Raw genomic sequence first — 15,063 nt, forward strand, 5'->3', positions numbered from 1 at the left:
ACACCCTGACTGCCTGCCTCCGATCTCTGCATTTGGGTCTAGAGCAAAACCCCACTGTAACATATCAAACAGCTCATCTAGAATTCTGATGTAAAGTTACTTAAGAACATCAACAATAAAAGTATCAATCTAGTTGGATCTGTTTTGTAGGACTAGATGTTAATATCCCTAGTTGAATACTTGAGCCAAGTTGCTAAGAGCCTCTGTGCGATGGTCAAGTGAGAGATGGTATCCTCCGGGGTATCAAGGGGGCACCCTCTTTCATCATTGCTGATAGGCCCGTGACACCTCCAGAGGGTTCAGCGGTGAATCCTGGCATCCAAGGCTCACCCCTTAGATGCCATCTGCTCACGTGAGGGACTAGGTGACGTCTTTTCATCCACAGCCACTGACTCCCCTTTTCCGCAGCTCTCGAAAGGCCTGGCACTGTCTACCGATGGGGCCCACTTCCACCGGTCGGACCTATGCTGTCCTGCCTCGATCTTGTGCATCAGCTGCCAGCTTGGCTTTCTCAGCTTTTTTTCAGTTTGAAGGCCTCCCCCACTGCATCCTCCCAGGGCACTCTGATCTCAATGATGTAGACGAGCTGGAGTGAGGCCGTCCATAGTAAGAGGTCTGGTCTGAGACTTGTCTACGCGATCTCAGCTGGGAAGCAGAGCCTCTGGCCTACGTCTGCCAACAGCTTCCAGTCACATGGCCTGCATCGCCATCCAGCGTCTGGTCTTGAAGCTGAGAGTCTGGCTGGGCCCTCGCCTTCCTGGATGAATATCATTGTCGGCCGGTGGGAGGAGGAAGGAGGGAGGGTGTTCACACTCGCCCGTCGACCTTCCAGCACTGCTGCAAGACAGCGCAACACCTGGTTGTGCCGCCAGGTGTAACGTTTGAGTGAGACTGGTCTTGTAGCCCATCAAGTTGTGCTTGAGTGTTGCTGGGGTTTGGCAGAGGGGGCATGTGGGCTTTGCCTGAGCGACCACTTTGGCACAACTTGTTGCCTCCTCTTGCCAGCGTATCTCCTCTATCTGGCAGAATTGATCAATTTCTGAGGAGCCCATTTCTTTTGGGATAAGGAGTCCTCCAGCTCTCCACCAGCATGTTGCCATACAACTTTCATGAGCTTCCAGGGAAAGCGCAGCACATCTAGTGTGTTTTTGTAGAGCCTGTACAAGACTCCATTGTGGCCTGGGGCTGGTGAGGCCGTTGCCTTGTGCAACGTTTTCTGCACTGCACTCCATCTAGGTGGACTGATATCTATTTGGTGCTCTGGTGGATCGGTTGGCGGCATGTCAGGCGGGAGGATGACCTCTTTGTGGCATTGGTTGTCTGTGCAGGACTTTTTCAGATGTTTTTCCAGGTCTGCCTTTGACACCAAGAGACTTCCACTTTTCTCCTTTATTAAGATCCCCTTAACAAATTTGAAAAGATCTTTGTAGACCTCTCTGCAGACTTTTTTTTTGTCCTGCTGCTGGAGTGCCCTGTTGCTCTTTTTTTAGACACCTTTTCCTGCCCTGGTGTATCTTTAAGCCACTTGTGGAAGTAACCTTTGCCCAGCCAAACATGCAGCTCTGGAGCTTGTGCCATACTGCAGCTATTGAGGCTTCAGGTGTGCTGATCATCATACTCGTAATCTGTTCCGTTCCTATGCCTTTTACTGGGTTGTCTGCCAATGAGCCATCTTCCATGCCTGCTCTTGCTGACTCCGGAGGTACTTTTTCCTTTGGATTTTTGTAGCCAAAAATGGATACTTCTGGTCATTTTTCAGCTTCTCACAACGTTTGTCAGCCAGTAGTGTAACGCCCTTGGTATCACATGGTATCTGTGTTTTGTTAGTAATCAAGAAGAGTCTTGATCACTGACGACTTGAAGAGTCTTAGGAGTTGCAAGTTTGTGGAAGAAAAACATGTTCTATGGTTCCTACTGAGTGCTGCTGTAGCTAATGTTTGCACAAACTAGCAGCTAGTCGAGGAGGCAGATGATTTGAAGAATAGCAGGACTGTAACATGATGCGATTGAAGGTGGAGATGGACGATCGCATTAAGTGGCTGAATGTCATCAATAACACATTTAATGAAAAAGTTTGTGTTCATATATTTGTAGAGCTGCAACAATAAGCTGATTAACTAATTAGTGGATCAAATGAAAATGTATTGGGAACTTTTGCTTTTGTTTCATGTATTTTGGACTTGGATTACATTTGACCTAATTGAAGTCCTTTGACCTGTTACCTTCCTTTGTGTGTGTGCATTTGGGGCTTATTTTCTGAAAATGGCAAGAATACTTTATGACAGTTTATAACCACGACAACAATCCACCACTGCCCTCACTTGTATATCAAAAAGTCCTGAAAACTACTCTCCAATTATTAATATGAGCTATTAATTCAGCCAGCAATCAAAAAAAAAAAAAAAAAGATCTTTAAAACCAGGTCAATGAGCTGAATGAGCTCTTGGACAGGAAGTCTTACTCACATAAACTCAGTCACTAAAATGGCTTACTGTTTGTCTTCAAATTGCCACTGAGCAGCTTTCATAGGAATGACAGGGCTCCGCCTCCAATGCTGTGCCCAGGTTTAAATCAAACATCCCTTTTTCCAAGCTAACATTAACTACTGCTGCTCTCTGTTTAGCAGAGTGGAGAGAGGCACTGAGACGCAGCACACAAAAACATTAACATGAAGTCCAACATCCTTTGGACTGTTGCAGAAAATCAAACCTGAGTCCTTCAAAAAGAAATCCACAGTCCAGCAGCATTAAACAACTTCAGCTAATCGTTCACAGAATTGTACAGACAACAGAGACACAGTCTCATTTTCCACCTCATGTTATAATCCACTCAAACATGTCTGTGTGAAGTGAATCATACGTGTAGATAGCTTCAAATTCTTCTATAGAGCCCCTTTAAAAGACGCTGAAATCTGCCACACAATAAGAAAATAACTGAAATGTATTTCTGCCTATATTAGACTGAACTAGAATCGAACTCAGCAGAGTGCATACTTCTGCCAACAGTCCCCTTCAGTTCAACCAAGCCTAATCCAATATCAGATCAAATATATTAAAATCTTCTAGTTTCTGATTTTAATTTGGATCCACATAATTATTCCCTAAGAGATAAACAAAAAAAAGTGTTTAAAATGCACTATTTCAAAATGTTAAAGAAACTGGTCAAAATCAGGCCAAACTGGTCTGATGAGTGTGTTTGGTTTTTTTGTATTTTACCGGCATCAGATTTCACTTCTGAATAAGTTAGAACACTTGGCACTCATGGGTATGTGTTTGTTTTTAGCTTAACCCAGTGGCCCTGCCTTTTAATCTGGACAGGAGATCTCACCTGGCCTTTGTTGCAGCTAACAAATACATCCTAACCTGTTTCTAATCTGGTCTGACTCAGTTTACCTTGGTGACCTTGCTGACCGACAAAGGATGTGTGGTTTACTGTTTTGATACATGGCATTTAAAAGTGTGGGAAGCGACTCTGGAGAATGCTTTGTTGGTGAATTAGTAGTTAGAAGGAGTTGAGAAGACCTGGCACATTAATTATCCAACACAGTCCCCTTCTGCTTTTACCGCGTGGAGCGGTCGTGGTCGTGGAGCATACAGAGCCCTTCTTTGCATATGGTGACGTCTTTAACCTCCATAAAGTTTTCTGCAGCAACAAGAACCTGATCATCAGTGTCAAAAGGCCAAACAGTGAATTGCTGGGAACAGGTGGCCAAATTATGAAAAACAACCCGCCCCATTGGACAAGTTCAAATCCACATTCCTGTGGACTTGTGGGTTGGATTGTTAATGACAGAAACAGAAATACCACAGATGTCATTTGCTTAAACTTCCTGCTTGATCACTCAAAGAGTTGACCCGCACCTTTTTGGCATGAACTCACAAACTCATCAGTCGTCCCTGGGACACACTGAACGAAATTAACTAGGTCAGACAAAATGCAATAACCTCAAAACTTGTTTTGCATCTCGTTCTGCAATTTCTTGTCATCCACTTTTACCGTCTTCTTTCAACGTCATGTTCTGCTGTGAAACGTGACACACATCACATACCCAAACACTGACACTGACACATGCTCCCTCCATTAGGAACAATGACAGGAACCCCGAAAGCAGGAAGAACTTCTCAGGAAGGGCCCGAAGAACTTCTGTTGAGAAACGTTCATCTTCACGTCAATTCTTGTGTGTTTCATCTGTCTTTTGTAAAATAAATCGCACTTATCATACAAGTGTTGAGTATACAGTCAAAACTGGTTATCGGTGACTCTCCGAATTCATAATGAACTCTTAGTTTCTCTTTCAGTTTGAGAGAGAAGTCATGCAAACTGTATTCAGGTGTCATGGGACATTGCCTGTCCTCGCCCTGCTTATTGTAAATCCATATTGTCATGCTTTTTGTCTCGATTAAACTCTGTGCTATGTGTGCATTTACTTCCTTGTAGGTTTTAGGCTAAATGGGTATTTAGCACAGGCTTAGTACCTGAAACTTTCCATTTAAAATTCAAACAGCAACCACTCGACTGACATCCCTATTTATTATAAACTGAAAACACAATCGCAAGTCAACAGGCATTCAAGATGTCAGTTGATTCTGAACTTGAAATGTTTGTTTTGTCTTGGACCAAACTTTAACTGGCTTGTTTCCCTGAACCAAATGAATGATGCGGAAAAATGTAAGGTGTCACCAGGAACATGTACAGTTTTACTTAAGTCTCAGTTTACCTCAGTTAGTTTGTAGGATTGTTATTAAAGCTACATTTGAAGTATTAATATGTTGTCAATCGAAATGCACAGATCTCAAAGTGAATAAAACCTGCTGGATTCATGAATGTTGAGACTTGAAAACCTTTTGTAGGTAAACAGCATGTCTAATAAGACAATAATAGCACCTCTTTTTTTGTTTCCAGGGATGAAATGAGTTAGATACAAAGTGTAAAATAATATGAAAAGGCCAGTGTGCATGTGTTTCTTGTGCAGTGATGTACGACAAACTGCCCAAATAATCCACCAGCCAATAGTGCAGCACCTTCCTATCACTGAGCAATATCATATATACCAAATAAAAATGTATTTTATTTGTCTACAGTTGAATGAAAAATAGGGTAATAACTTTTTAGTGAAAGCTTTAAAAAAGCCGTATGATGATACCTGAGCCATTTAAACCAGTGTGGAGTTTTAACAGATTAACTCGAACACATTTATAATAGTCACATAGTTGTGTACTCAGGATGCTGCACGATGAGCAACACATTCTGCACTGACACACTAAACTCCTCACAAGGTCTCACAGACAGAAATGAAATTGTACGCATGACATGTTTTCATTCTGGGTTGTGTAGGTGATGATGGTAAAATGTGATCCTGGATGCACCTGTTTTTGCGGCAACTATAGCTTTATAATTAAAGTGTGGGACATTTAATAATTTGTTTTATGTGAAATAAATGTGTAAATATCTTCAGTGTGTGGTAACCACACACCTTCTTTCACATATTGAACTAAAAAATTATTTAAAGAACTCAGACTTTGAGACAAGGGAACCAGAAGTGCAAAGACACTAACTGATTTCTGGGTTTCAGGGCTCATCCCTGCATCACTGTATTCACGTCTTAAGTCCTAACGCTCCACACCCAGGTCAGAGCAGAGAAACAGCAGAACAGAAACAAAAAGCTAAATGCTTCTGCCTCCACCTCTGAATGATATGTAGAAAACCTACTTGCTTACAGTAAAGCATCAAACAGGTTTCTCATTTATGGGAAACTGAGGCTTGTTTATTTTAGTCTGTTCAATAAAACAGGTTTTACAGCTGGATTATTGTTCTGAAACATAGTCCACATACCTTTGAGTTTCTCCAGCAGGTATATATAAAAACCCTGCAGATGACACATTTAGAGACAGAGGAGAGTCTGCAGCATCATGGCCTTCACACTGGTGATCCTGCTGCTGCCACTCCTGGTCTCGCTGGCCTCGGCATCACATCACTATGGTGCAACCTCGACCTTCACCTACAAGGGGAAAAACCCTGATGGCTCCCACAGGGTGAGTGATTCAACTTTTAATGAGACATATCATGAAATACAGACAATGTGTGAATTTATTTTATCACTGTATTATTATTATTATCATTATTATTATTATTATTATTATTATTATTATTATTATTATTATTATTATTAGTAGTAGTAGTAGTAGTAGTAGTAGTAGTAGTATTGCTGTTGTTATTCTGATTAATTAAGACCACCTGTGAAGAATGGGAGAAAAAAATGTTTTTTTATCTGCAGAACTCTGGGGACAAAAAAAGTCAGAAGTCAAATTTATTTTTCAAAGTGGCCTTGAGTCTTTTTTATACCATAGAAAAGGATTTTGGTCACGGGAAGAAAAAAATATTTATCTGAAAAGTTACTTTTATCTGCAGATTTCTGAGCCTGATGTCATAATTCAGACTTTCTCTCAGAAGGAAAATCAGAATTCTGATATCTAAACAAGTTTTCACAGCTGATGTCTCTCATTTTTGGCACAACATGTAAAACAACTGTGCTTAAATGTTTCTTGACATCTGAGAGTAAGAGCTGATGACAAGACAACTGAAAATAATTTGGATCGTCCTCTGAGTGGTTAATTATTATTGATTACATTCTTGAGTTCAGTATTTTCACTCCAAATATCTTTGTTGGTTTCCCACATTCAAGACACAATAGTTGCGTCAAAGTAGGACAGTAAATCATTCTTTGATTAATAAATGCCGGAAAAACAGATAAAATACTACTTTGGAATTTCGCACTAGTTTAAATGAACGTCCTCCAGCCTCAAATATTTTATTTTTTAAAGAAAATGATAAAGAAGCTACAGATGATCTGAAGAAGAGATAACACCAGCCCTTATACGCTATGTTTATTTCTCATTTTTACTTATTCTTTTCCCTCTGTGAGAATTTTCATCTTTCAGATTAATGGGGAGAAAGCATTTTTAAAAAATGTAGATTTTTTCATATTGGATATTATTGGTATTCTGATTTGAAAAACATCTGCTCTGAAAGGATCAAAACACGGAGCTTTCAGCCTTCAGGTCACCTAAAATTGGAAGTCAGCCTCACAGTCAGTGCCGGCTGTGACTAATTTGATGCCGAGGCAGATTTAAGCCAACGCTCTTGCATTACAGTCAATTTCACAATCAATTTTCATACACTCACACAAAATCTGCATGTATGTGTTCAAGATTTTATTTCTTTTAAGTCAAAAATATCACACCAAATAAAAACTGAAGAAAACTGTGTCACTCTGTGCTGAGGTAGAGCGACAGGAGCACCTGATGCTGTGTCACTGGGCTGGTGGTGAAATATTTTAAAAGTGGATCTGAAGAGAGAAGAGAAGTATACGTGACCACTGCATGTTACAATTTAATTAAAAACCAGATGCTTGGTTGGTGCTATATATACGCCTAATATAGACTAATAATGAAAATACAATGAGATTCATTAACAGTAATACACTTTAACTGCATTTTAACACTGATGTAAAGTTTAACAAACATAAACTTTGACACAGAAAAAATATAAGGGGATGGAAGATAGCAGGTTAAAATAACACCGGAACAGGCCTAACGTTATCTTTCCAAATGTCCCTGATGAATTTAAGGTGGAGTAACATTAACGTCAACTCCAGCTACTGCTTAATCTGATCTGTTTCCACAGATTGATGTTCGCAGCAGGGAAACCTTTACCTTTTGCAATCACGAACTTAACTGGTATTGTTACAATGGCAACTGTGGCAGTAGCACCAGTTATCGGAGAGGCACACTCGACAGCAGCACCAATGCACCACAATATATCAGCCAATGGTGCGAAACTGAAACGGTCTCAACAAGAAGAGTCACGAGTGACAAACCTTTTAATTTGAAGTGAGTTTTGTGTTTCATTAAATCAGATTAATATTGTTGTTGCTGTTCTTGATTTATTGAGTGAAGTTTGTGAAGCTTCATCATAGTCAAACCTGCTTTAAGCCAGTTGCTCATAATTAATCAAGAACATTGTTTCCACACATACCAGGACATCCAGCTGCTGTTGGGTCCAAACCCGAAACGGTTTAAACAGTTGGTCTCAACTGACCTCTGTGGATTTGGGAACAAGATCTGACACTGGAAAACCAAACAGATCACCAGACATCGCCATTCTACCTTTCCTACGGTAAGTTCCCTGCAGTGAGGGTGAAACAGATCAGTTAAACTCTGATCACTAGTCCTGTGTGATTTTGTTGAAGAATCTGAGGGAGACGTTTACATTTTTACGGTGAATGTTCCCCACAGACACATATGTATACATATGTATATATATATATATCCCTATCCCATATACATATATATCCCTTTATGTATATATCCCTTTATGTATATATATATATATATATATATATATATATATATATATATATATATATATATATATATATATATATATATATATCTATATATCTATAAAGGGATAATGCCCGACGAGATGTCCATGAACAGGAGTTAATGGACGACCTGGAGGCCTGAGAACTGTCTGACGCGCAGCGGACAATCAAAATATAAAGTTTTTCAGTTTACCATCATCCAGTGCCTGCGTATTCATCCAAGATCCTGTTTAACAATTTCCTGGTTTTACTGCAGTTCTGTGTGGGGTTTATTCAAGCGGTGTCACCGTACCTAACTGTGAACTACTTTGCAGAAACCGTTTCTAACTGTTCTAAATGTTTTCTATTCAAGCGTGCCCCAGAACTGTCCACGGACATACAAACTACCATCGTTTGATCCTGACGGTGACAACGTTCAATGCAGATATGGAAACATCAGATCTGTGGAGTGCAGCGCGTGCAGCTCACCTTCAGGCTTCGACTTAGATCAGGTTAGTACACAAATTCATAAACAAGGTATGAGGAAACTGATTATTGATGAAGTGATTGATGCCTAACTTAACATGTACTTGGTCACATCCGCAGGGCTCTTGCACATTAAACTACCGCTCCGCCCCTGCTGACAGCAGAGTTTATGGATTTGAGATGGTTGTGGAGGACTTCCCAAAAAGGAGCATCAGTCTGACCTACGATGATGGATCCCGGTCCTACAGGGCGCCACTACCTGTGAGGGCAAAGAGACAAGCATGGTGGTCAACAACCACAGCTGGACCCACAACCACAGCTCCAAACACAAACTCGTGGTGGTGGTGGTCGCAGCCAACCACAACCGTAGCTCCAACCACAACCTCATGGTGGTGGTGGCAGCCAACCACAACCGTAGCTCCAACCACAACCTCATGGTGGTGGTGGCAGCCAAACACAACCGTAGCTCCAACCACAAACCCGTGGTGGTGGTGGCAGCCAACCACAACTACAGCTGCCCCCACAACCACAACTACAGCTGCCCCCACAACCACAACTACAGCTGCCCCCACAACCACAACTACAGCTGCTCCCACAACCACAACTACAACTGCTCCCACAACCACAACTACAGCTGCTCCCACAACCACAACTACAACTGCCCCCACAACCACAACTACAGCTGCCCCCACAACCACAACTACAGCTGCCCCCACAACCACGACTACAACTGCTCCCACAACCACAACTACAGCTGCCCCCAGAACCACAACTACAGCTGCTCCCACAACCACAACTACAGCTGCTCCCACAACCACAACCACAACGTACCCTGGCGCCACTGGTCCTCTCAGTAAACTACCTTTGCATTTCTCTTTTCTGGGTGAGTCATGTTTCACTTGTCATAATTTTCTGACTACATTATTAATGAGCAAATCTTTATTCTTTGATATCTTAGATAAAAACTTTGACAATGACGTTTATGCATGTTGCAGCTTAGGCAACACACTCATATGTAATGTTATACATGGTGGTCACCAGAAAATCTTAACCAGAAACCTTGTTTTTTTTTTCTTTTAATTATTAACATTATTAATTTTTACTTTATTCAGTTAACTTTTATCTTTGGTCAGGAAATTGTGGTGGAATAACTGCATTTGGAGTTGAAATTTGATTTGATTTGTTTCAACTCCAGTGGACCCTCCTGCTCCATCATGTCAGGAGGGGCTCTACTTGCCAAGGTTGTTGCCCCCAACACCTGCAAATGGAGTACGCATCCAGGCAGAGATCAACAAAGAACTGGAGATAAAAGTCAAAGCACAAGCTTCGGCAGCAACGTAAGTAAGAATCAACGAGATCAATGTGGCAGAGAAAACAATTGTATAATTTCAGCAGGTGAAATAGCATCAGATTAAAGAAGTCTGTGTTTTCTTTCTTTTGTTTTCATGCAGAGTGATTGATATCATCATAAGTGGGCCCTTGAATATCAGCAAGCACAGGACCACAAACGGCGATTTTGCCATTAGGTGGACACCTATCACGGACGAACTGGGAAATTCTTTCTCAGTCTGCTTTGCTGTTGAAGCCATGGCAGGGTGAGCTCAGAGTCGAGAGAAAGTGAAAATTAGGAAAGCTACGAAAAATAAGGAACTTATCAAAGTTATCAAAGTCAAGATTTAAAGAGTAAGGAATAATTCATTGAATAGTTAAGTCAGAGGAAAACGTGTATCAAAAGTTTCAAAAAGTTTCAAAAGCAATTTCAAACTACATATTACTTATCTGTTTTTTTAAGACTGGAAAGTCTGGATTAAGTCTTAGCTAGGTCACTCCAAACAAATAGGGGGCAGCATGTCACGAGTAACCACTTACTCCTGCTAAACTCCTGCCTTTAGCTAGTTAGCTCAGTTAGCTGGGCAGTAAGCGGTCCCAATTGGGAGCTTGTAAACGTATTACAAGATAGGACAGGCTGGAGCTAGCTGGTTAGCATGCTAACATCAATAGATATCCCTGCAAGACAACACGCAGACATATTTGGCAAAGTGTAAGAACTGTTATTTCTTCAAAATTTGTTGATAACTTAATTTTTTTTCAAATGTTTAAAACAAAAATTCTTACATATTACTGTAGACTTTAACAAAGACAAAATTGGTGAGGCTGAATGAGTAACAGACATGAACCTCAGTTATAATGTTGTAACAGTGTTTACTGATGCTTTCCAGGTCGAGCATCTACCAGTCTGAGATGAGGTGTGTTGTGGTGGACGTTGTGGATCAGAAAGGTGAGTTCAAGCGTTACTTCAGAATCAACATTTTGTACAGTAACTTCAATTGTAAAGATGCTTTTTATCCAATATACTATTGTGCTGAACGTTATGTTTAGGTGTCAAATATTGGCAATGTAAGTGGTATACATTAGAGAACAGTTTATAAAGCTGCAAGACCTGGACTCATGTTAAGTGTTCCTGTTAACTTTGCTAAGAAACAAAAACGTCAATTGTATATTTAAAAATTGTACACAAAAATACCACTTGAAAAGAAAAAAAACACAAGTCATGTTCAGTGGTGCAATGTAACAAGGTACCTGTACTTAACTCAAGTATTTCCATTTTATTTAGTTATTTTTAAACCCTCTTAGATGACAACTTTTTCCTATCAAACTTGTTGATATACACCATTGTGTCCTGTGTTGTATGAGTAAGGAATGCTCCATCTGAGTGAGATCTGGTGAATTTGGAGGTCCGGTTGATGCTTTGAACTCTTCGTCACTTTCTTTCAGCCATTCCTGAGCTGCTCTTCAGCATAACGTGTATAAATAACTGACAAATATAATGTTTGTCTTTGCCCTAGTTAAATCCTATGTGAGCTGCAGTGAGTCCGCAATGACAGTAGAGATTGAGAAATCTTCATTCCCTCGACTCAGTGAGGATCATTTGCGGCTCAATGACCCCACCAACACCGTCTGCAGCCTCCAGAGACACTCCAACAGCACTCATGTCGTCGCTGTCATCCCCCTCAACGCTTGTGGCACTCAGATCGAGGTAACGCAGGTTCATTTGCTGGTTTCATGTGATCTTCTCTTCTCAGCAGTATGATGATTGTGTATATGACTTTATATTCTGCAGGAAGATGAGGACAACCTGATTTTCACAAATGAAATCACCACCATCGACAGAAGGACGGATGTGATCACCAGGAAACACCTGCTGGAAGTGCAGGTTTGCTGTCAGTACCCAAAACGGGGAAATGTGTCACAGAGCTTCACCGTGCACAGGCCGAACGTAACGGTCTGGGAGAAAGGCTACGGCAAGTTTACCTACGGGTTCGAGTTCTATCCTGACAGCACATTCAGAACCATGGTGGATCCAAATTCGTACCCTCTGGAGTACGAGATAGGGAGCAGGGTTTTCATGCAGATCGAGGCCACCTCTTCAATCAACAACACCGAGCTGTTTGTGGAATCCTGCACCGCTGCACCATATGACAACCCAAACTCCAGGCCAAAATACACCATCATTGAAAATGGGTAAGTATGAGTGTGAGTACACCCTCTAGTGGCGGCAGAGGACATAACAAATCACCTGTTTGTGAATTGTGAATGAGAGTGTGAGAGCTTGTTCGTCATGCATGTTTGCTACCATAGGCTCCTTCTATCCATCCAATTGTAGACAGTGGATGGACAGATGAACTAAATACTTTAATGCTTTTTACCTTGTAGATAGTTACCTTTTTACCTGAGATGTTCACTTCTGCACAACATGCTCTTAACCAGGGTCCCAAATGCTGATGCTGATTGCCAAATGCCCTCGCTGCTCATACAGACACACGAAGTCCCCTGTAGCATCATGTGCGACCATCAGAGCTTTACCTTCAAAATCGTGGTCCATGCAAGTATGTGAGCACAGACGCAGAGGCAGTATCCCTGCTGGCACAAATGTGCAACCCTAGTGTACATAGAACATACTCAATTTACAACGTCAGTCCACAGATGGGAGATAAAGAGCTAATCAGACATTCCCATGACCACAGTAGTAAACTAACATGGCATGTGTGGAGAGGAAGCAGAGGGCTTAGCTTTTCTTGTTGTTTTGTGCTACAGCGCCTGCAACATGGCGGCGCTGGGAATGCAGCATTTACTTCTGCTGCATTATTGTTTCCAGGTGACACATTCCCGAACTCAACCACGTCTGTGTTCATGTCTTTGTATCTGGCCTAAGCATACATGAAAGGCCTTCCTGCCAGAAAGCCTTTCTAACACAAATGGCCGGATGGTTAGGTTTAGGAAAAGATCTTTGATGTTTGTCTGCAAGCAGGATATGAATCCTGGTCTCCTGGTGCAGGTCCTGTGTGTAACGCACCATTTTACCCACAACCAGCATCCCTCTTGGGGTTTTACTCTGTATACAATGTCCAGTGAAGGAGGCTATGACTGTCTCATATTGTCACAGATGGGGCATCAGTTTAAATCCTCATAAGGAAAAGGGCAGGGCCTGGGTCTCTATGAGACGTGAGAAAAAATTTATACTGGACACTCTGGTGATGAGACCCGGTACTGTTGCAATATGACTGTGTTCTGATTAGGAAAATCAAAACGGATATACCTGGTCTGGATGTAAACATTTCCTCATCATGTAGATACCTTCAATAGATTATTCTGCTCTGCCTCTTTAATGGTATCCTTTGTAAGGTATACAGAGGGAGCAGTTGTCAAGTCTTCTTTTTTCCTCTCTCTGTTAAGGTGTAACGTGGACTCGACTCTTCAAAGATACACCCCTAACCACCAGAGACAGTTCAAGTTCAGCATGGAGGCCTTCAAGTTCATCGGTCAGAATAACCAGGTGAGGGATGGATTATATGGTCAGACTGGAGGGAGTGACAGCAAATGTCTCTGTGATCATCTCTTAATGCCTCAATTAACAGATTCAATTCATAATTTCCTCCTTTTATATATGTATTATTTTATATAGTTTCATATTGCAAATCTGATGACCACAACTGAAACACCTATCTTTAATAAACCTGATGCTGACATGTTTGACCAAAGGCATGATCTTGTATTTGGGGTCTGACAGCTGTGTATCTCTAAAGTTGTTTGACAAGAAGAGAAGTGTATGTCTGCTAAATGACAGCGTGTCCTGTATTCAGGTGTACATCAGCTGTTCAGTCATGATGTGTGAAGCAGGGAACCCCAACACCAGGTGTGCACAGGGATGCATCAACTCCACCCAGCCAGGTGGTCACAACATCGCAAAGAGAGAGGTTGTCACCCAGACTTCAAGGCACCTGGTTTCCCAGGGTCCCCTCCGCTTAAAGAGATCAGCAGAAGGTGCTGAAAGTCCAGGTAATGAGAACAGGGAGTGTTTTCTGAGCAGCACGCCTGCCGTGTTTGAGAGTGGTTTCACATTATGCTTCTCTTTCCTCCAGTGATGAACCTGAACCTGAACCTGGTCTTCATCGCTGGATGTCTTCTTGCAGCTGTCGGCATGATCAGTGCTGTGGTCATGTACAAAACCAAAGTGTCAAAGGTCAAATACCAACCTCTGCCCACATTCGAGAGTTAAACAACTGTGTGAGCAGAATATAAGATCTGTTTTTTATTAAGTTTGAAGATATGAAGCTCTTGATGATGGGTGTCGGGTGTCTTTTTTAAACAAATGCATGTATCTTACATACAGAAATTTTTACATTAAATGAAACTTAAAATGAAGGATGAACAGCTGGTGCTGCAGCTGTTGGCTATTCACGTGTTGTGTTTACTGTCGTGGGATTCAATGTAACCTTACAACTGTTTCTACTTTTATGTATTACAGTATGATCTATCTTCATTTATGTGTGTAATCTGTTAAAATGATATCTGAATATGCCATCTGTCAAATTCCTCCTCAGCATATCACCAGAGTCAACAGATGTTTGCATAGAATTTAATAAGAATTTGATTTGTTTTTAGACTTTTTTAGATATTTGCTTAGTTTAATCATTTCCTTGTTAAGCATAATAAATAAACCATAAAAAAAAAACAAATGAACTTTGAGTGGACATTAACTTATTTTGCCTGCGTACATTACATTCTTCCATTTACATTTTTTAAGGTTGATTCAAGGAGCAATCTGTAGTTTGGGGGAATAAATATCAATCAAAGGAAAAAAAATGTCTTTTTCTGACTGATTTCCAGCTTGTTTATTCAGGTATGGAGCAATATGTATGGGACTGTATGATTAC

The 15,063-nt window shown here is 41.1% G+C and overlaps 1 protein-coding gene across 1 annotated transcript; it reads left to right on the forward strand.

The window, feature by feature from the left end:
• The first annotated feature begins 5,909 nt into the window (after positions 1-5,909).
• Positions 5,910-14,857, forward strand: LOC119018077 (CUB and zona pellucida-like domain-containing protein 1). Its single transcript, XM_037095432.1, has 11 exons — positions 5,910-6,032; positions 9,097-9,310; positions 9,555-9,731; positions 10,044-10,185; positions 10,300-10,443; positions 11,068-11,126; positions 11,695-11,885; positions 11,970-12,370; positions 13,583-13,682; positions 13,990-14,185; positions 14,269-14,857. The coding sequence occupies exons 1-11, from the start codon at positions 5,910-5,912 to the stop codon at positions 14,403-14,405; spliced, it is 1,884 nt and encodes a 627-aa protein (XP_036951327.1). The 3' UTR covers positions 14,406-14,857.
• The last annotated feature ends 206 nt before the right edge of the window (positions 14,858-15,063 follow it).

This window comes from Acanthopagrus latus, chromosome 4 (assembly GCF_904848185.1).
Source record: "Acanthopagrus latus isolate v.2019 chromosome 4, fAcaLat1.1, whole genome shotgun sequence".
Classification (NCBI taxonomy): domain Eukaryota; kingdom Metazoa; phylum Chordata; class Actinopteri; order Spariformes; family Sparidae; genus Acanthopagrus; species Acanthopagrus latus.

Excerpts from the sequence above, each read along its gene's own strand:
- LOC119018077 (XM_037095432.1), top strand. The coding sequence starts at position 5,910 with ATGGCCTTCACACTGGTGATCCTGCTGCTGCCACTCCTGGTCTCGCTG. Across the intron at positions 13,683-13,989 it reads TCATCGGTCAGAATAACCAG|GTGTACATCAGCTGTTCAGT; the intron begins GTGAGGGATGGA and ends TCCTGTATTCAG. Across the intron at positions 14,186-14,268 it reads AGAAGGTGCTGAAAGTCCAG|TGATGAACCTGAACCTGAAC; the intron begins GTAATGAGAACA and ends TCTTTCCTCCAG.